Here is a 22,585-nt window from a genome sequence, read left to right as displayed (position 1 = left end):
ATATTTACATTGGTGTGTTGTTACTGCTTTGCAATCTTAGTCATTTGGACCCCTCACAAATCTTCATGAGCAATAGCATATTTTTGTCTCCCCAAATACTTATATATTTATAAAATTACAGATATTTCAGTTGAGATAGATATTTCAGGTATGTTATGAGGTATTTTTATGAGTTTTAATGCAGTATTCTGAATACAAACATTTAAATGTGTGGTCTAAAAGTCTTAAATGGTAGCACTGTTTGGTCATTTACCTCAAAAACTATTTTGACTGAACTTTCCCTTTAAGTACCTCGAGTACCTTGAAGTTGCTCAAGACCACAGTGCTAGAGTGACAATTGAATATACCCTTAGTTATTGTGTGGAGCTCCTACACCACTGTCCATTTGAAAGTGCATTTGCTAGTAGTTGTCACAACTATAAACTACAGTTACTTGGAGAGGGAAACAGCCAAAAGAAACACTTTCATCGCATCGTTGTTCTTGTACATGAACTGATAAGCTTGCCAGATCATGCTGAATGACCACAGTTTTCCCTTTCAACACACACACAAAAAAAGCAGACAAAAAATCTATTCTCAGAGCGAGCAAATAAAATGTATTTACCTTGTTCAATGAAGTGTTCGTTGAAGTCCATTGTTGCCAAATCAGATTCATGAAACATAATTTGCATTGAATAATATAAACTGTAAACCCCAAAAGAAAACATCATGTCAACTTTCAGATCACAGATTCGTCTGTGCATGTTTATTGACTCTTATAAACTGTGTGACCATTGACTCGCATTATAAGACTGACAGACATCAACGGTTGGAGTTAAAAATCATCATTTGTGTTCTACTGAAGAAACAAAGTCACCTACATCTTGGATGCGCTGGGGGTAAGCAGATAAACATCAAATTTTCATTTTTGGGTGAACTATCCCTTTAAGCTTTGATCTTAAACTTTGCTTCACTGTTTTGTTTTTACTAATTTTGCCATTTGTTTTTTTTTTAAATCTGTGTATTAATATGTTATTAGTCTTAACCTTATGGGTGTATGGCAGCAAAACTCTGTTGAATATTGAAGGCAGAAACAAAGAAAAAGAAATGTAGCCTACTTCTTATGTAGATTGTTTTGAATTATATCTCCTCATAGATATCCTTATTTGAAACACATTACCTTGACTAATTACTTAATGTGAGTTATTGTAATATCTGATGAATACATTAATATTTGCAAACAAACTAAATGTAAAAAATATTTTGTCAGTGAAATTCAACTAAAAAAGTGAGAATGAAGTCTGTAGCAGTGTACTGATTTTGTGTTTAAAAGTAAATATTTTGGTGGCAATGTCATATGAACCAGGAATGATGAAAAGTGACTCTATTATTCTGTTCAGCTCTCTCTCTAATTTTCTCTTTTCTTTCTCTTTCTTTCTCTCTGTTTCTCTATTTCTGCTTTCTCTGCCCTCATTCACCCTAAAATTCATTCTTCATTCTCTTTCATTTACTTGAGTATTCAATTACATTTCTGCAGCTTCTCTCTGAAAAACATTCTTTCCTCTTTTACGCACACACACATACACACACTTATTTCTGTCTTTCTTCAGGTGATGGCTCAGTGTGTGCCTGAGCCTTTCAAGTAATAATCTCACATTCAATCCTTCTCTCTTTCCTCTCTCTTTCTCTCCTCTCTCTCTCTTTTTCCCTGCGCAGCTTCATTAAAACAATGCTCATTCTGCAGACACACACACACACACACACACACACACTCTTGTTTTCCTCACATAAGGGGGCCCACCGTTTTTTGGCGAGTTGTGGGGTCCACCCTTTCCAGTGTATCTATGCACATATAAAAAATCATGCAAGATAATAAACAGTTCCTAATAACAAATATAACTTCAATGTGACAATTCAGACAAAATTTTCTCCCATGTGTGTTTTTTGGTCACTTGTGGGGTTCTGGTTTCAACATTTAGAACTTATGGGGTCCACTTTCACAGACACAAACATTTCCAGTTTTTATATCCTAGCAAGGACCAAAGGTTACTATCTGGAAACAACCATTTCCATTAGTTTGGCCTTGATTATCATAGAAAATTGTATAGATTATAGTTTATATCCTTTAAATTAATCAGCTCATAAACCCATTAGCTTAGTCACTCCTATGATTGGTTGGATCTGAGCAAAATATAATGAGGCAGAAAACATAGCAGTAAAATGACATTTAGAAAAATGACCTCCGGCTCAACATATCTCAAATCCTAGTCTCCTATAAAACCAATGAGTCCTCAAATTTTGGTCTGAATTACTTCAGCCTACAAGACACCAACTGAACTTTGTCTGCATTGTATTGATCATGAAATGGACTTCTCTAATGAAGTGTTGGTGGAAAGATCTGGTTTCTCCCTGGTTATTTTTTATCCATTTCTAATGCAGTTTTGTGTTCCTAACCAGTAACCTTTGTCTTATTTAATGGGGCCTTCAACATTAGCTCCTTCAAAATGAAGACTCAACATTTCTTATGGGTTTAGAATAACAGTTTATTTAAAAAATAAACTTTTTTTGGGGGGTGAACGAATGCTTTAAGAGAATAATAAAATAAAAACAATGGAAAAAAAGACTTCACTCTAAAAAATGCTGGGTTAAAAACAACCCAAGTTGGGTTGAAAATGGACAAACCCAGTGGTTGGGTTAAATGTTTGCCCAACGTGCTGGGTAGTTTTATTTAAACCAAATATTGTTTAAAAGTTACTGTACGGCTGGCTTAAAATGAACCCAAATTAAATTAAAAATCAGACACATAATTACTAGAGGCAACAATAATAAAAGAGGAGCATTTATTAATAAGCAATTTAATAAATGTTTATTGTTTAAGTATTATTCAAATGTTTGTTTATTAAACTTGAATAAATATTAATTTCCAACATATTATGGGTTCATTTTAAGCAAGAAATATAGTAATTTTTAAACAATTTTTGGTTTAAATAAAACTACCCAGTTTGTCCATTTTCAACCCAACTTGGGTTGTTTTTAACCCAGCATTTTTTAGAGTGTGACCTTTACCTGAAAACACTTTGAACTCATGTCCCAAGCTGAACACTAGTGGACACTATTTTACTCTACTTTTCTTCGTAAAGCAGTAATGCGGTTTTTTATGAAATACTTGACTGCCTTCCAGTCTCGGGTTCCTAAAACTTCTGGTTCTGCCTCAATGCAATGCTCACAGTCCATTTTTCCAGGGACTTGGTTCCTCGTAATGAACTTCTTGAGGTGCTTTTCCACTGCAGCACATTCATCGGCGGACCAGCATCTTCTGGCTGCAGTTTGTTTGCCTAAGTATACATTAAAAAAAAAAAAAAAAAAAGTTATGTTTATGAACTTAATTTGAAAAAAAAAAAAAAAAAAAAACCCATCTGAAACACTACTGGTTTTGATTAAAATTATATATTATACACATATATACAAAAAACAAACACACACACAAACACTTAAAATTGGTTTCGTGCACACAGGGGTAAAAAAATAGCCCATGTGTACAATGAAATATACTACTGGATCTTTAATGTTGTGGGCTTATTTTTCTGCTGGAGGTCCGGAACATCTTGTTCAGATACATGGCATCATGGATTCTATCAAATAACAACAGATGAAAATCAAAACCTGACTCATCAGGACAATGATCCAAATCAAACATCAAAACCAACACAAAAATGTGTCACTGAGCACAAAATGAAGCTTCTGCCAAGGTCGTCCCAGTCCCCTGACCTGAACCCTAAAGAAAATGAGTGGAGTGAAGGGAAGAGAAGAAGCACCAACATGGAGCTGGAATCTGAAGGATCTGGAGAGATTCTGCATGGAGGAATGATCTCTGATCTCTGGTCAGGTGTTCTCCAAACTCATCAGGCATTATAGAAGATGACTCCGAGCTGTTATCTTGGGAAAAAGGAAGTTGCAAAAAGTATTGAATAAAAGGGTATGATTAATTGTGAGCAATGTGTATTAGAGAAAAACATTTCTCTCATAATGAGATTTCCCCCCCATTTAAAATTATTATTCTCCAATGAAAGTTGGGATTTTTGTAGATTTTTTAAATAAAAGATCAAAAGTATTAACGATGCAGATTTATTTTCACAGCCTTCTTTGGTCATATTCACTAAGGGTATGAATAACCATCAAAATAAAGTGAATAGTCGATCTCATAACTCTGAGTGTTAGTAGACTGGTAGGGTTAGGTTTAGTTGAGTTACTTATGTAGTTACTTATAGTCAGTAGAATTCTAATATGTCAACTTTTCCAGGGCCCAAAAACACCCTCAGACCCCAAAGGATTAAAGATCAGCTGAACCATCAATCTGCTTTACTTTAAGCTCACCTCTCTTTTTGGCCGTCTTTGCTTTTGGTTGCAAATATACTGTTGAAGTTGGTTCCTCAATGGACTTCACGCTGTCTACAGCTTCCGGAATAAATTCATCTGAGTGCAAGAAAAAAAAAAAAAAAGTATTTAAAAAGAAAAATCAATCTATTTAAAAAGACAAATCAAAATCTAAATTAACTGCAAGCAACACTGACAAGATTATGACCTATCATACAGAAACTTTAAAAGTCAATGCTCAAATGTTCGAGTTTTTTTTTTTTTTTTTAAGTTTATTTAGCCATATGATGTTATAAAAATGGGGTGAAGCATCATGACTGAACTTTCTATTTGGTCTGTAGTAGTTTGGACAGGACTTTGATAGCACAGATAAGGCTCACACCGTGTCTACACCAGACGTGATTTATCGCGTTGCGCCGCAACAGCTAAAAGCTGTCTACACTGAACGTGACACGATGACCATTGGACTACGTCACAAATAGAATGGGGAATCGCTCCGTGCCGCATCCAGTGTAGACAATATCACGGATTATAATGGGATCTATTGTCTTTTGACATGTTGCGTCGCTCGCATCCGGTGTCACTCCAATGCTCACTACTGTACAGACTCAGGCTCCAAATCACTACTGTGCAGACAAAGGCAAATGACGTAACCGGTCAAGATGACAGCAGCCAATACTGGGTGTTGTCATCAACAATGTTTTAGTTTTACCTTTTCTATAGTGGAATGAAGTGGAGATGTGTCATCTGTTTTTTTTGTTCGTTTTGTTTTGGGTTTTTTGTGTGTGTGGGGGGGGGGGGGTCTATGATTCACAGTCTATGTTTAAAGTAAAGGCTTATATTAAAAGGAACATATGGAAAACACATGAAAAAAAAGTTCTTTATTTTTGTTATTTAATTAAAACAAGCAAACTTTCTTATATTTTAGATTCATTGCACAGTAACTGAAATATTTCAAGAGTTTTTTTGTTTTAATTCTGATGGTTACAGCTTACTAGAGCTGCAACTAACGATTATTTTTTCTGTTGACTAATCTAACGATTATTTTTATTAAATATTTTTTATTAATTTAGTGTTCTTTTTTTTGATTAGTCAAGTCAAGTCAAGTCAAATTTATTTATATAGCGCTTTTACAATTGGTAATTGTTTCAAAGCAGCTTTACATATTAGAAGCACAGAAAAAAGGGAAGTGGTTAAAAATAAGCTGTACAAACAAGCGTGGTAATATGTAACATATACAAGATGGTGCTACATTAAGCCAATGTCGGCTGACTCCCAGGGGTGGAAAAAAACCCCTAGGAGAAAAACCCAGCGTGCTAACACTGGGAAAAAAGTCCTAGGAGGGAAAAAACCCCTTGGAAGATATATATAATATATATATCAATATATATATATCAAAATCTAAATTATACATTTTATTATAGAGATTAAAAATAGATTATATATAAATATATGTAAGCGGATACGGGGATTAGCTACTGAATCCTTTGGATAACTTTACAAAAAATTATAAGTACAACTTCTAATATAATATTTCAACTTTTATTAATTTTTTTTTTTCAACTGACTGACTTCTCATGTGATTTATGAGCTTCTACAACTTTTGACCTCCTAATTGAACTCCTTTCCACAAACTGATCGTAGAAATAAAAAACAGAATAAAAATGGTAACACTTTACAATAAGGTCTCATTTATTAACATTAATGTATTAACCAACATCAACTAACAATGAGCAATATATTTGCTACAGTATTTATTAATCTTTGTTTATGCTAGTTAATAAAAATAGTCATTGTTAGTTAATGATAGTTCACAGTGCATTAACTAATGCTAACAAATGAAACCTTACTGTTTGTGCTTAATAAGATTAAGAGAAATCTGTTATTCATTTTTATGGTAACACTTTACAATAAGTGCAACCATAATCACACTCTCTCAATATTCAAAGTGCAATTAAGACCAATTTTTTTCTTTGATACAGAGCTAAGAGATTGTTACAACTACACTGCCCATCCTAAAATAGCTTTCATATTGAGAGATATATTCATCAGAAATCTCGTTTGAATGCGCCCACGCGTCTACTTTCACATTCACGATGGCATGTAACTCTGTAAATATGGAGCGGCGGCGACCGTTATCCAGCTGAATTAAATGTTTTTTTATTTAAATACAAAGCAAAACGACAGTGGAGGCATAATGTAAACGTTGCGGTGGCATATTCTTTCCTAATCATCCTAACACTCTGTCATGACAATATCACAAGACTACTTTTCACCTCGACAAGAAATCTCGTCACATTTTAATCTAGTCACATTTTAATCTCATGTCACACCCCTAGTGCTCGTGCATCGCAGTTGTGCTGCCGCGGTACGCCATCTCGTTTTTGCAAAGGGAACAAAGGACCATTTTATTTGGCCTCTGTTTAAAGTATTCCCATACTTTTGATAATCGTGGTCTAGGTTTTTGTGATAGAATAGAACTTTCTCCATTCCCAGGAGCAGAAGCCGCCATTACGCAAGATGAATGTAAACAATGTGACGCGTTGACGCATTTCACGCACGTCGATGTATTTTCGTAGTCGACGTAATTGATTACGTCGACACGTTGTTGCAGCACTACAACTTACAGCTTGGGAAAATGAAAAAAAAAAAAACCAAAAAAAAAAAAAAAAAAAGAGCATCTCAAAAAATGAAAATATTCCACTGAGCTTGATTAGTTTTGAGTATAAATATTGGGTACCTCCTAAACTAGTTTAGAACATGCAACCTCAATTATGGGGAAGACTACTGATATGACAGTCGTCCAGAAGATGAACATCAACAACCTACACAAGGAGGGTAAACCACAGAAGGTCATCGCTGAAAGAGCTAGCTGTTCACAGAGAGCTGTATCGAAATATACACATAGGAAGTTGACTGGAAGGAAAAAGCATGGTAGGAAAAGGTGCATAAGCAACAGGGATGACTGCAGCCTTGGGAAGATTATCAGGAAAAGCAGATTCAAGAACTTGGGAGAGCTTCACAAGGAGTGGACCGAAGCCGGAATCGGTGCATCAAGAGCCACAGCACACAGACATCTTCAACTGTCACATTACAACTGTCACATTCCTAGAACCAAGTCACTTCTGAATCAGAAACAAAGCAAGAAGCATCTCACCTGGGCTAAGGAGAAAAAGAACTGGATTGTTGCTCATTGGTCCAAAGTCCTCTTTTCAGATGAAAGCAAGTTTTGAATTTTATTTGGAAATTATGGTCCCAGAGTCTGGAGGAAGAGTGGAGAGGCACAGAATCAAAGTTGCTTGAAGTCCAGTGTGAAGTTTCCACAGTCAGTAATGATTTGGGGTGCAATGTCATCTGTGTTGGTCCACTGTGTTTTATCAAGTACAAAATCAATGCAGCCATCTACCAGGAGATTTTAGAGTACTTTATGCTTCCTTCTGCTGACAAGCTTTTGGAGATGCGGATTTCATTTTGCAGCAGGTCTTAGCACCTACCCACAGTGCCAGAACTACTTTTAAGTGGTTTGCTGACCATAATATTACTGTGCTTGACTGGTCAGCCAATTCGCTGGACCTGAACCCCATAGAGAATCTATGGGATATTGTCAAGAGGAAGATAAGTAGCATCCGACCCAACAATACAGACAAGCTAAAGGTCGCTATCAAAGCAACCTGGGCTTTAATAATACCTCAGCAGTGCCACAGACTAATCGCCTCCATGCCACGCTGCATTGCAGGATTTTTTTTCCAAAAGGAGCCCCTACCAAGTATTGAGTACATAATTAAACCTTTGGATATTGTTTTTTTAATTGATCTTTGAGAAAATATTCTATTTTTTAAGATACTGATTTAATTTTCCTAAGCTACAAGTTGTAACCATCGGAATTACAACAAAAACTCTTGAAATATTTCAGTTTGTCTGCAATGAATCTAGAATATAAGAATGTTTGCTTTTCTAATTTTTTGAGATGCACCTATGGGGTGTTATACAGATCAGCAATTTTTTGGTACGAGTCTTTCCGTTACAACACAGAAGGGGACAGCGACACAGGAATGCAGGTAATGATGTTTACTGAACAACCAGTTGACAGAGTGCAGGTAAGTGATAGCAGGTAAATACGATGGCAGATATGGATGTAGAACTGATACTTGTCTTTGTGTTGCAGTAATGGCAGACGGATGACAGACTTTGAGCTGGAGCAGACTCAGATGAACTCACGAAGGAAGAGGAGACAATGAGGAAACGAGGGAACACACAGGTAAGTATCTTCAGTGGAGTCCTTAAGGTAAGCAAGCAGGTAAGACCATGTGCAAACGAGACTGGACAGTGACTGAGTGAGTGCGTGAGTCTTTTGTGCTGCTGCTGATGAGGGTGGTGATGGGCTGCAGGTGTGCGTGATTAAAACGGCGGTGATGACGTGAGCTGTGTCTGTGTGAAGGTAGAGCCTGGCTAGTCTGTGACATTACTAGGGGAATAGGGAATAGATCTTCCCTTGGAGCACTGGCTCACCCAGAAGCAGATCAATAGCGCAGTCCCATGGCCGGTGTGGAGGCTTTCTTGGGCAGAAGACATCACTGAAGTGGGAGTAACACTGGGGAATGTCCACTGAACGGTTGTCTAGGGGGCTTTCTTAAAGACGTAGCACAGACTGGTAATTCTTCAAAACAAGGAGAGCTTGGAACAGGAAACTCAGGAAAGCAGTCCAGGAAGCAGTTGTCACCCCACTTCAGGATTTCCCCAGTATTCCATGAAATGACTGGGTTATGCTGCTCCAACCACGGGCGCCCTGAAGATCGGTGGATTCCTCCAGAACCAGCAGATGGGGTTGCTCAACGTGGAGGATGCCGACTTGAAGTTGGATCGGGCCTGCGCTGAAGCGCACTTGACTTCGGCTGACGAGCCTTCCAGTTACCAAGTGGATCTGGTAAGTCGACGGCGTGGCTGTTGTCTTGAGATCGAGCTGTCGGCAGAGGGCGCCGGATAAGAAATTACCAGCTGACCCAGAATCGAGGAGGGCACTGACTGGAAGAGACAAACCGGCAGCAGTAAGGTTTTACAATAGTGGTGAGTGGTTTCATCTTATTAATAGAGGGAATAATCACACTCACCATGGGATGAACTGGGCGAGTGGGGCATTCAGAGATGTAATGCCCAGATAATCCACAATATAAACATAAGTTCTGGGTCAACCGTCTCTGCCGCAGACAGACGAGTGTTTTCAATTTGTATGGGTTCATTGGCTGGTTCTGGGGAGCTGACGGATTCTGGTCGGCGGAGTGAAGATGGAAAAGCGGCTGGCCCTGGTGCTCTGAGACAAGACTGCATTCGAGTGGCAAATCTGATGGATAGTTGAATGAAGTGTTCAAGCCCGATGGAATCCTCGTATGCAGCCCTTGACAATATGTGGTGATAAGGGCCTGCTCGTTCCATCTGCTAGCTGCAGCAAGGGTTCTGAATTGGAGAGCATAGTCGTTAACAGTCATTGAACCTCGTTTCAATTGGTATAACTGCTCACCGATGGATGAATCCCACGCGGGTCTTCCAAAGACGACTTTGAAGTGAGCAATGAGACTGGGTAATGGAATTTTTCTGGGACCAGAGCGGTTCAGCCCAGCGAAGCGCCTTGCTAGTTGAGAGATTATAAAAGCTACCTTAGCATTGTCGTTGGAATACAGGTGCAGTTGCATCTCCAGGACCAGCGAACATTGCAGGAGGAATCCATTGCAATCCTCCTCCGAACCAGAGAAGGGTGCCGGTTTGGCCATGGGGACTAGCGACGGCAGGTGGTGAGGAAGAGGCGGCGGTGGATGCGGAAGTGCTTGCTGGTGAAGATGCGGGTGGAGTGGCTGTGAGTGCTCGGCGCAATGCGTCTATGACCTCTTGGAATGGATCCGCGGTACTCATACTGGTGTTCAGCGGTGTTGGGCCGGTCTTCCGTTACAACACAGAAGGGGACAGCGACACAGGAAAGCAGGTAATAATGTTTATTGAACAACCAGTTGAGTGACAGAGTGCAGGTAAGTGATAGCAGGTAAATACGATGGCAGATATGGATGTAGAACTGATACTTGTCTTTGTGTTGCAGTAATGGCAGATGGATGACAGACTTTGAGCTGGAGCAGAAATAGATGAACTCACGAAGGAAGAGGAGACAATGAGGAAACGAGGGTAAGTATCTTCAGTGGAGTCCTTGAGGTAAGCAAGCAGGTAAGACCATGTGCAAACGAGACTGGACAGTGACTGAGTGAGTGCGTGAGTCTTTTGTGCTGCTGCTGATGAGGGTGGTGATGGGCTGCAGGTGTGCGTGATTAAAACGCCGGTGATGACGTGAGCTGTGTCTGTGTGAAGGTAGAGCCTGGCGTGCCTGTGACACTTTCAGTTTGGTACACAGCATTATAGTCGTTTTAATTTTAACCACTGCATTTTAACCACTGTTAAACTTCATCGGAAAAGAAGAAGAAACCATTTACCAAGAGGAAATCATTAACTTTGTTTAACTTAACCTTTGTAGCTTTAAGGATTGAGCTGTATTTAATTTAGAATTTAGTGTTTGATAACTTTATTCAATTTCTGTATATTTCTGCTTAAAGGTTCTCTAAGCGATCCTGGGTGGAGTAACTTCCTGTTGACGTTCTTAGTGTTGTCAAACAAAACAGAGGCTAGCTAGACCCTCCCTCCTCCTCCTCCTCCCCTCCCATCCGTGCTTCCTGAAACAGTCATGAAGGCGCATTTAAAATCATTCTGATCGGTTATTGGCTGGAGCGCGTTTATTATGTTTCGTGGTCCAGGCTGCACCAGTTTGTTTTTGTTGCCATTTTTGGAGCTTGTGGCGACTACAGAGACCACATTTTTTTAACGTGTGTTCAGGGGACAGGCAGCTAGCGGATAATGAGGAGATGTTTGCTGTATGTGACAAAAAATGTTTTGGCCTAAAAACATGTGACATCGCTTAGAGCACCTTTAAGGGCTCAGGTAGCTAAATATGTAATTTATTATAATGGGTTATTTTTTAAAGTCTAATAAATGTTAAAAATGATAGTTCTCAATTATACTGTATAGTTAAATGGCTATAGTCAATTGTAAAATATTAAAAGGGGGGGGGTAAAGACATCAGTAGTATTGGTATCAATAAAAGACAGCATTAAACAAATATTAAAAATATACTAAGTTATTTGTGCATTTTTGAATATTGATATAAAAATAATGTTTAAAAACAATGTTAGGTGGGATTAATCTCAATTTCAGAAAAAAGTGTGATTACTTTTTTTTTATTTGATTAACAGCACTAGTATTTTTTATATAGAAAATGGCGTATTTACATAAACTAATAAAAAGCAGCAGAGTTTTGTAAACAGCTCGAAGTAGTCATGTCATCTCCATAAGAACGGCCAATTTGGCCAATTAAGATTGGCCAATTTGGACCAAATTTCATTGGCTCTGTACTTGTACTCTGCACAGTGACAAAGTTGAATCTAATTTTAATCAGTTAATTTAAATAAGGTCATTCATAAACATTAAATAAATAATAAAAAAAAAAAATCATACAGACACACCTTCTTCTTGAGAGCACTCATCCATGTCCACGTCAACAGCCTCTGAAATAATAACAGAATAGAATATGAATAGAATAGTAATAGAATATGAATGAGTTGGAAAGCTGAAACTGGGATCAACCCAACAAGAGTAGGCAAAAATACTTGATAAAGAACTGAACGGACTGTCTAAAACGGTCCAGTTATGGTCTATTATAACTATAAAACCTGCTCTCCCCATGAGTATGTTATTCTGTCCTATTTAATTCCATTCTACTAACCACAACTCAATTCAATTTTACTACTCTATTTAAATGCTACATCTCTAAAAGAGAATGATTTACAGATGGACAAAAAAAAAAAAAAAAAAAGGCTTAATACCAGTCACATCAAGCTGAATTTCATCCAGATTCTTCCCCTTGTACTCTCCTAGCCGTCCCTTTTCCAGAGCTAAAAGTACTTTGCTAATTTTAGCCAGCTGGAGGGTGCCTTCTGGAAGACGGTAGTGCTTTCTGTGGACTGCAATGTTGTGGCCAAGGAAATCTGCTAACTGGTCGAGTTCTGTTGTTTTCAGATTTAGAACGGTTGACAGAGTAGCAATGTGTTTCCTTAGTTTTGTTGAAGTTAGCGCTTCGGGATGTTTGATGTCATCACATTCGTTCACAAACTGCCTAATGCAATCAGAACCCCTCAAGTAATGGACAGAGTGTGGCAATGCAAACAAGAAGCCATTTTCTTTCAGAACTCCACATTCTTCTCGCTTCTCGGTCAAAGCATCAAGTGATTCCCTCATTACTGGAGTAAGGAGAACAGGGACTTTCCTTCCTCTCTTTCCTACTATGGCAACCCGGACAAAATGTTTGCAAAGCTTCTGCTCGAGTGCTGTAAGGGCTAGGTTAACATCTTCATGAGTTTCTGATGTATCCTTTGACAAGTACACAGACAAGGGCATTCGGGATACCTCTCCTGATCTACGGCGGTTGAAGAGGATAACATTTGCCAGGGTCACTTTAGCTAGGTCTTTCCAGTTTAATGGAGAAGGCTCTTTTTGAAGAGCATCAAGTAGTTCTTGCTGTTTGTCAGACAAATAGCAATGAAGTTTTTGGACGTCCTGTGTGAACGGCAGAACCTGAGGAGAATTCCACTTGGTCTGATTAAGCTGAGTAAGTGCTTGACTCGCAATGTCAAATTTCCAACTTTCTTGATATAACAGTGCAAATTCCTCAGCATCTTTGGCAGTCTGTTGATCTTTCCTCATCAGTCCTTCAGACTTGATAAACATAGCTAAAGCATGCAAGCCATGCCCAACTTTGCGAGCAAGAGATGGACGTTTATATTTGCCAGTTGTGTCACTAAAACCAGCAAGGCATCTTGTAGCTCTGACAACCTGACTGTACTTTTCAGGTTTTATGAGTTCTTTTATTGACTTCACATGCGTCACCTTTTTTGCTTCAAGTACCAGCCTGGCAAGCTCTCTGAGTTTCTGTCTGATATATTGATGTTGGCTAGTTACGTGCTCATTCTTACTGAATAATCTGAGACCATACTCAAGAATGCAGCGGTCTTCCTTAACTGCAACTGCAACTTCGTCCTGGTTCATTTCGCTCAGGAACTTCCAGTATGCGTCACTAAAACCAGCTGGAGCAGGTTCTGCAAAAGCACACAACGCTTGAACTCTGGATTTTCCTCGTTTAGAGTTTTTGCCCTGAGGCTTAAAATTGCAAACCTTAAAATGTCTCCACATCACTTTTTTTCGGAACAGTCCGTAGCAGTAAACACAGTGCGTAAATTCTTGTCCTTCAGTTTTTTTCTTTGGTTGCTTCCATGGGATGAGTTGGCCTTTGCGGCTCTCCAAAACTTCAACGTTGTGCTCAAAGTTTCCTTTGTTTCGGATATAATCTAACTGTAGTCTCCTTTCTTTCGAGTTCTTTGGCAAACTTAATGCTTTAGCAACTTCAACTACGTCGCTGTGTTTACGTGACAAGTGTCTGGACATTTTCTGAACAACTTGGCTACAAAACAAGCAGTGATGCTTCTTGTTGTATCTTCTAGACCCATCTTCTTTTTTTAAAACTTCATTAACATAGACAGAGGGCTCTTCAAGAGGAACTGAAACACTCATCGCCTTCTTACTATATGTTTGCCCTGTTTTCTCTCTGCTTCTTTCATCTCTGCTATTGGAAAATCTTTGCACAGAGTCTTGACTTGTTTCAAATCTTCTGCTCTGACTGGACTCAAATTGGCTCTGACCTGAAGACTTGCACCTGCTCTTACTTGATGACTTGCTTCTGCTTTGACTAATAGATGACTTTGGTTTATTTTCCAGAGATAACTTCAAGCTGCAGTCACTGTCATTGCTTTCCCCTGTACTTTCCTCCCTGGGATCTGGAATATACTCATCTTCGCTATCGCCACATGAGTCATCTGATTCTACAAGATGCCTTTGAATCTTTCAAAAAAGAAAAAGAAAAGGTTAACAGGATTAGTCCCCCAAAATGAAGGTCATCAATCATTTATGTGCATTAGTGATCCTTCATAACATGATAGAAATAAATACAGATCACTCATTTTGACCAGAAGTTTGCACTACTTAATAGGTTTATAATGTTATATATTGTTTATTACAAACACAGAGCATTTAGTTTCAATTGGACAAGCATAGATTACCATTAGCCAGCCTGAACGACATACAAGTCTTAAAACTGTTGGTTGCAATCAATTTCCATTCAATGTGTATATATGTATATATAAACTTTAGCATGAAAAACTGACTAAACAATGAACTGCCTACTGCATGTTGGGATGACATACATTCTGTAAGGAACCTAGGTAAAAATGTAGAGAGCTTTTAAACAAGTAAATTAAATTAGAAATTAAAAATGAACTATTAATTAAAAGTTAGACCAAGAGACTAAAATCATTGACAGTGTGCCAAATATAGAGAAAAGCATAAGGTGGCACACCCCTTTCAATATTATTTGGAGCAACAATGGACTGGCATCATGTTAATGGATGAGAAATCTTAAGTTACTGTTAGTATAGTTTGACTATGAAAGGTATTTGAAGTTTACGTTTATGGAGACCTTATTCGCTTGTTAAGTCGTGACGTAAGGAATGCCGTTTCCGGGTCGGTTACATACAAAATCTGGAGTTTGGGTAGCATCAACCATTAAGTAACAAAGCATAAAAAAATTAGGCTTACAGGATGGTGACAGCTTCTCTTTGGCCTTTGTGGAGCCATTTCCGACATAGTGTCAATCTCATCTGTGCTTTCATCACTTGGAACAGAACAATCTGGTACTTTATCCATCTGCAAATAGGGAGTTTGGTCATGGTATGGTTGTTCACATTCTATCAAAATCATTTAATAAAATCATTTGCATACCGAAATGCTTTTTGTCCTTCGCTTTGGAACAACTTTGTCTGATTGAGAACTGGACTCCTCATCAGTTTCATCAACTATACTCTCACTCGAGTCAAACAGAGGGTCAGAATAATCAGGTACCCCATCCATCTGGCAAAAAGGGAGTCATTTTAATGTACGATTATACATTTTTGCTTACACTCTATTAAAACCAGTCACAGGGAAAAAAATGTTTGAACTATTTAGAAAAACTTTACACAAGAATTTAAAGTACTGCATCTGAGGCATACCTGAATGTTTTCATTCCTTGTCTTTTGTCGAACAAAAGAGGTAGGGTTGTCTTTCTCATCATCAGTCTCATCACTTTCGGAATAATTTACCAGGCCAAACCCTTCAGTAAACATCTAAATAGAATTAAAATAAATACACATTAAAAATAACTTTTAAATGAGCAACAGAAAACAGAAATAACCCACATACATGTGTTCGAGTTCGACACAGTTCAACCAAGAGTGTGCAGCTCTTAAAGGGGCCACACCATATTTATACTCGTTACACATGCCTTTAATAAAAATATCTTCAGCCCCCTCCCGCTGAAGCTTTGAATATTCAGTGCCGTTTACTACTGAGCTGCGAATCAAAAAAAAAAAAAAAAAAAAAAAAAAGGTATTCTGACCAGCCCTAATGGTATTATCACGACACAAACTTATTCGCAAAAATGTGTTGTCATAATACAGTATAACAGGTTTAATAACCATTTTCTTACAACAAAAATAACAGAACATTTAAATACAATTAAGCAATAGACAAAAGATGTATAAAGTTAAAAAAAAAAAAAAAAAAAAAAAAAAATGTACACAGATTAAAATGCAAAAGAACTATAAAGACCAATAGGTATCATTTTACAATAAGATCTCAGTTAGTTAATGCATTCAAATTCAAAATGAGCAATAGCTACATTTGCTACACAAGTTATTCATCTTTGTTACATCTCCTAGTCGTTAGCTCATTAAACAGTTGCAACTTTTGATTTTAACAGTGTTAAAATTGGAATTACCTAAGACTAATTAATGTTTAGAATCAATTTTTCATTGGCAGTTTGTTAACTAATGAAGCCGTAATGTAAAGTTTGACCGAAAAAACCCCCCAAAAAAACCAAACACTTTCAGACAATATCTAGGGCATGTTGTAGTCCAGATTAAAATGTAAAAAAGTTTGAAAATAAATAGCCTATTAAGTCTAAATATTTAAGTATTTGGCACAGTGATGAACACTATAGCAAATACACAATCTGTATCTATTTAATATCTATTTAAATCATTTAAACACTTTTCAGAAACAGAAAACGGTTTAGTTTACGAGGTCTCTAGGGTAATGGCTGAATTATGTTTAGTGCCATCTGCTGCCAGACAGTAATCTTGGCATCCATAATTGTGATTGCAATTAGAAATTCGATTAATTGTGCAGCCCTACCTAGAGGTAACAGCAAGTGTCACAGGAACATATAAGATGATCCAGAGGAATATATTTAAAATACTCAATCTGAACATGTAGCAGCTTGTAAAGTGTTGAATTACACCTGCAATAAGTTCAGTTTAAATAATGACAGGTGCTGTTTCAGTGATATAAAATCACTTAGACTGAGATCCATACGTGAGGGCCCCATAAAGCCCAGACTAGAAATGTGTGTGTGTGAGAACTTAACTGTAAATTCATTAGTTTGAGGGAGGGCCCCATAAGGCCCAGACTAGAAACGTGTGTGTGAGACGCTTAACCAGTGAGAAACCTGTCTGCATTACTCCTTTACCTGTGTGATTTCATCATGCATTTTTGGGTCATCATGGGATGGGTGATCTGTCAGGGACGTGTCGGTCTCTAGAGCAGAAGCCTGCTTCTTTGGACCCTGGAAATCAGACTAAAACAGAACAAGAACCTGTGAAGAACTTACATATGTACTGTATTCAGGCATTTACAAGTGACACAAGACCTCTCATGTAAAAACAGTCTCTCAACTAGCATATAGTTGAAATTTAAACATACACAGAGCTTTCCTAGAGGTAACAGCAAGTGTCACAGGAACATATAAGATGATCCAGAGGAATATATATAAAATACTCAATCTGAACATGTAGCAGCTTGTAAAGTGTTGAATTACACCTGCAATAAGTTCAGTTTAAATAATGACAGGTGCTGTTTCAGTGATATAAAATCACTTAGACTGAGATCCATACGTGAGGGCCCCATAAAGCCCAGACTAGAAATGTGTGTGTGTGAGAACTTAACTGTAAATTCATTAGTTTGAGGGAGGGCCCCATAAGGCCCAGACTAGAAACGTGTGTGTGAGACGCTTAACCAGTGAGAAACCTGTCTGCATTACTCCTTTACCTGTGTGATTTCATCATGCATTTTTGGGTCATCATGGGATGGGTGATCTGTCAGGGACGTGTCGGTCTCTAGAGCAGAAGCCTGCTTCTTTGGACCCTGGAAATCAGACTAAAACAGAACAAGAACCTGTGAAGAACTTACATATGTACTGTATTCAGGCATTTACAAGTGACACAAGACCTCTCATGTAAAAACAGTCTCTCAACTAGCATATAGTTGAAATTTAAACATACACAGAGCTTTCCTAGAGGTAACAGCAAGTGTCACAGGAACATATAAGATGATCCAGAGGAATATATATAAAATACTCAATCTGAACATGTAGCAGCTTGTAAAGTGTTGAATTACACCTGCAATAAGTTCAGTTTAAATAATGACAGGTGCTGTTTCAGTGATATAAAATCACTTAGACTGAGATCCATACGTGAGGGCCCCATAAAGCCCAGACTAGAAATGTGTGTGTGTGAGAACTTAACTGTAAATTCATTAGTTTGAGGGAGGGCCCCATAAGGCCCAGACTAGAAACGTGTGTGTGAGACGCTTAACCAGTGAGAAACCTGTCTGCATTACTCCTTTACCTGTGTGATTTCATCATGCATTTTTGGGTCATCATGGGATGGGTGATCTGTCAGGGACGTGTCGGTCTCTAGAGCAGAAGCCTGCTTCTTTGGACCCTGGAAATCAGACTAAAACAGAACAAGAACCTGTGAAGAACTTACATATGTACTGTATTCAGGCATTTACAAGTGACACAAGACCTCTCATGTAAAAACAGTCTCTCAACTAGCATATAGTTGAAATTTAAACATACACAGAGCTTTCCTAGAGGTAACAGCAAGTGTCACAGGAACATATAAGATGATCCAGAGGAATATATATAAAATACTCAATCTGAACATGTAGCAGCTTGTAAAGTGTTGAATTACACCTGCAATAAGTTCAGTTTAAATAATGACAGGTGCTGTTTCAGTGATATAAAATCACTTAGACTGAGATCCATACGTGAGGGCCCCATAAAGCCCAGACTAGAAATGTGTGTGTGTGAGAACTTAACTGTAAATTCATTAGTTTGAGGGAGGGCCCCATAAGGCCCAGACTAGAAACGTGTGTGTGAGACGCTTAACCAGTGAGAAACCTGTCTGCATTACTCCTTTACCTGTGTGATTTCATCATGCATTTTTGGGTCATCATGGGATGGGTGATCTGTCAGGGACGTGTCGGTCTCTAGAGCAGAAGCCTGCTTCTTTGGACCCTGGAAATCAGACTAAAACAGAACAAGAACCTGTGAAGAACTTACATATGTACTGTATTCAGGCATTTACAAGTGACACAAGACCTCTCATGTAAAAACAGTCTCTCAACTAGCATATAGTTGAAATTTAAACATACACAGAGCTTTCCTAGAGGTAACAGCAAGTGTCACAGGAACATATAAGATGATCCAGAGGAATATATATAAAATACTCAATCTGAACATGTAGCAGCTTGTAAAGTGTTGAATTACACCTGCAATAAGTTCAGTTTAAATAATGACAGGTGCTGTTTCAGTGATATAAAATCACTTAGACTGAGATCCATACGTGAGGGCCCCATAAAGCCCAGACTAGAAATGTGTGTGTGTGAGAACTTAACTGTAAATTCATTAGTTTGAGGGAGGGCCCCATAAGGCCCAGACTAGAAACGTGTGTGTGAGACGCTTAACCAGTGAGAAACCTGTCTGCATTACTCCTTTACCTGTGTGATTTCATCATGCATTTTTGGGTCATCATGGGATGGGTGATCTGTCAGGGACGTGTCGGTCTCTAGAGCAGAAGCCTGCTTCTTTGGACCCTGGAAATCAGACTAAAACAGAACAAGAACCTGTGAAGAACTTACATATGTACTGTATTCAGGCATTTACAAGTGACACAAGACCTCTCATGTAAAAACAGTCTCTCAACTAGCATATAGTTGAAATTTAAACATACACAGAGCTTTCCTAGAGGTAACAGCAAGTGTCACAGGAACATATAAGATGATCCAGAGGAATATATATAAAATACTCAATCTGAACATGTAGCAGCTTGTAAAGTGTTGAATTACACCTGCAATAAGTTCAGTTTAAATAATGACAGGTGCTGTTTCAGTGATATAAAATCACTTAGACTGAGATCCATACGTGAGGGCCCCATAAAGCCCAGACTAGAAATGTGTGTGTGTGAGAACTTAACTGTAAATTCATTAGTTTGAGGGAGGGCCCCATAAGGCCCAGACTAGAAACGTGTGTGTGAGACGCTTAACCAGTGAGAAACCTGTCTGCATTACTCCTTTACCTGTGTGATTTCATCATGCATTTTTGGGTCATCATGGGATGGGTGATCTGTCAGGGACGTGTCGGTCTCTAGAGCAGAAGCCTGCTTCTTTGGACCCTGGAAATCAGACTAAAACAGAACAAGAACCTGTGAAGAACTTACATATGTACTGTATTCAGGCATTTATAAGTGACACAAGACCTCTCATGTAAAAACAGTCTCTCAACTAGCATATAGTTGAAATTTAAACATACACAGAGCTTTCCTAGAGGTAACAGCAAGTGTCACAGGAACATATAAGATGATCCAGAGGAATATATTTAAAATACTCAATCTGAACATGTAGCAGCTTGTAAAGTGTTGAATTACACCTGCAATAAGTTCAGTTTAAATAATGACAGGTGCTGTTTCAGTGATATAAAATCACTTAGACTGAGATCCATACGTGAGGGCCCCATAAAGCCCAGACTAGAAATGTGTGTGTGTGAGAACTTAACTGTAAATTCATTAGTTTGAGGGAGGGCCCCATAAGGCCCAGACTAGAAACGTGTGTGTGAGACGCTTAACCAGTGAGAAACCTGTCTGCATTACTCCTTTACCTGTGTGATTTCATCATGCATTTTTGGGTCATCATGGGATGGGTGATCTGTCAGGGACGTGTCGGTCTCTAGAGCAGAAGCCTGCTTCTTTGGACCCTGGAAATCAGACTAAAACAGAACAAGAACCTGTGAAGAACTTACATATGTACTGTATTCAGGCATTTATAAGTGACACAAGACCTCTCATGTAAAAACAGTCTCTCAACTAGCATATAGTTGAAATTTAAACATACACAGAGCTTTCCTAGAGGTAACAGCAAGTGTCACAGGAACATATAAGATGATCCAGAGGAATATATTTAAAATACTCAATCTGAACATGTAGCAGCTTGTAAAGTGTTGAATTACACCTGCAATAAGTTCAGTTTAAATAATGACAGGTGCTGTTTCAGTGATATAAAATCACTTAGACTGAGATCCATACGTGAGGGCCCCATAAAGCCCAGACTAGAAATGTGTGTGTGTGAGAACTTAACTGTAAATTCATTAGTTTGAGGGAGGGCCCCATAAGGCCCAGACTAGAAACGTGTGTGTGTGACGCTTAACCAGTGAGAAACCTGTCTGCATTACTCCTTTACCTGTGTGATTTCATCATGCATTTTTGGGTCATCATGGGATGGGTGATCTGTCAGGGACGTGTCGGTCTCTAGAGCAGAAGCCTGCTTCTTTGGACCCTGGAAATCAGACTAAAACAGAACAAGAACCTGTGAAGAACTTACATATGTACTGTATTCAGGCATTTACAAGTGACACAAGACCTCTCATGTAAAAACAGTCTCTCAACTAGCATATAGTTGAAATTTAAACATACACAGAGCTTTCCTAGAGGTAACAGCAAGTGTCACAGGAACATATAAGATGATCCAGAGGAATATATATAAAATACTCAATCTGAACATGTAGCAGCTTGTAAAGTGTTGAATTACACCTGCAATAAGTTCAGTTTAAATAATGACAGGTGCTGTTTCAGTGATATAAAATCACTTAGACTGAGATCCATACGTGAGGGCCCCATAAAGCCCAGACTAGAAATGTGTGTGTGTGAGAACTTAACTGTAAATTCATTAGTTTGAGGGAGGGCCCCATAAGGCCCAGACTAGAAACGTGTGTGTGAGACGCTTAACCAGTGAGAAACCTGTCTGCATTACTCCTTTACCTGTGTGATTTCATCATGCATTTTTGGGTCATCATGGGATGGGTGATCTGTCAGGGACGTGTCGGTCTCTAGAGCAGAAGCCTGCTTCTTTGGACCCTGGAAATCAGACAAAAAGATTGATATATATATATAAAGTAGCTGTGCTACTCAACACATTTTTACATTTTTTTTTAAATTAAATAATAAAATAACATGACTAATCTAACTCACCTTGTTACGCCATGGCCATTGTGCATCACCATAGTTATATTCAATTTCACTTCCTATTTCAATTCTTTTCACGGCAAATAGACATAAATGTGGCCTGTTATTTACTATGATTTTTTTCATAGAGCAGTTGGGAGATTTGTGATTGTCATTACACAGTCTTCCAAGGGATCCATCTTCTTTGGATGCATCAATACTAAAAAGGTATATAAAAAAAAAAAAAAAAAAACTTTGAAAGATCGTTTAAAGAAAACCCTTTAAACATTGAACTACAATATTATGTGCACAAATGTTACACATTTGCACATACATACATGTAAGAGTCATTTAAATTACACAACAAATATAACTGTATGACATAAAAAGCAGAAAGTCCCAAAAAGTGCTTCTCATCCCCCGTAGTGAAAGATTTTATTGTTGATAATATGTCAGTGTATTGTTCTATATGCTTTGAGACAAACCATGTTCAAATTCAGTCAATACCATTGCTGAGTATTTTAAGTTAAGACTGCAGAGTACCACAGAACAGGCAGAAAAACAGGCAGTACAGGGGGACTTCAAGACGTATCATCAGAGTTAACTGCTGATGTCCAGATTAGTCCTGCTTTTGCTCATTCAAAAGAGTGTTGCATGTCTTTGTTAGAATTTCACAGATCTTTCAAAACATGTATCTTGACATACTCACCACCAGTGACGTT

General features: G+C 38.3%; 1 protein-coding gene across 2 annotated transcripts; it reads right to left on the bottom strand.

The window, feature by feature from the left end:
- Positions 1-2,828: 2,828 nt before the first annotated feature.
- LOC125247156 lies at positions 2,829-17,112 on the bottom strand. Of its 2 annotated transcripts, XM_048158369.1 has the most exons (8): positions 17,057-17,112; positions 15,540-15,653; positions 15,271-15,399; positions 15,088-15,195; positions 12,267-14,334; positions 11,907-11,948; positions 4,354-4,452; positions 2,829-3,314 (listed from the first exon to the last, which is right to left on the bottom strand). In XM_048158369.1, the coding sequence occupies exons 1-8, from the start codon at positions 17,075-17,077 to the stop codon at positions 3,097-3,099; spliced, it is 2,799 nt and encodes a 932-aa protein (XP_048014326.1). In that variant the 5' UTR covers positions 17,078-17,112; the 3' UTR covers positions 2,829-3,096. The 2 variants fall into 2 exon arrangements, with proteins under 2 accessions (XP_048014326.1, XP_048014327.1); XM_048158370.1 differs by lacking the exons at positions 2,829-3,314; positions 4,354-4,452 and adding an exon at positions 7,557-7,615.
- Between the last annotated feature and the right edge of the window lie 5,473 nt (positions 17,113-22,585).

Source organism: Megalobrama amblycephala, linkage group LG15 (assembly GCF_018812025.1).
Source record: "Megalobrama amblycephala isolate DHTTF-2021 linkage group LG15, ASM1881202v1, whole genome shotgun sequence".
In the NCBI taxonomy this organism is placed as follows: Eukaryota; Metazoa; Chordata; class Actinopteri; order Cypriniformes; family Xenocyprididae; genus Megalobrama; species Megalobrama amblycephala.
Note: the sequence above shows the minus strand (reverse complement) of the source record. Positions and strands in the feature narration are given on the sequence as shown.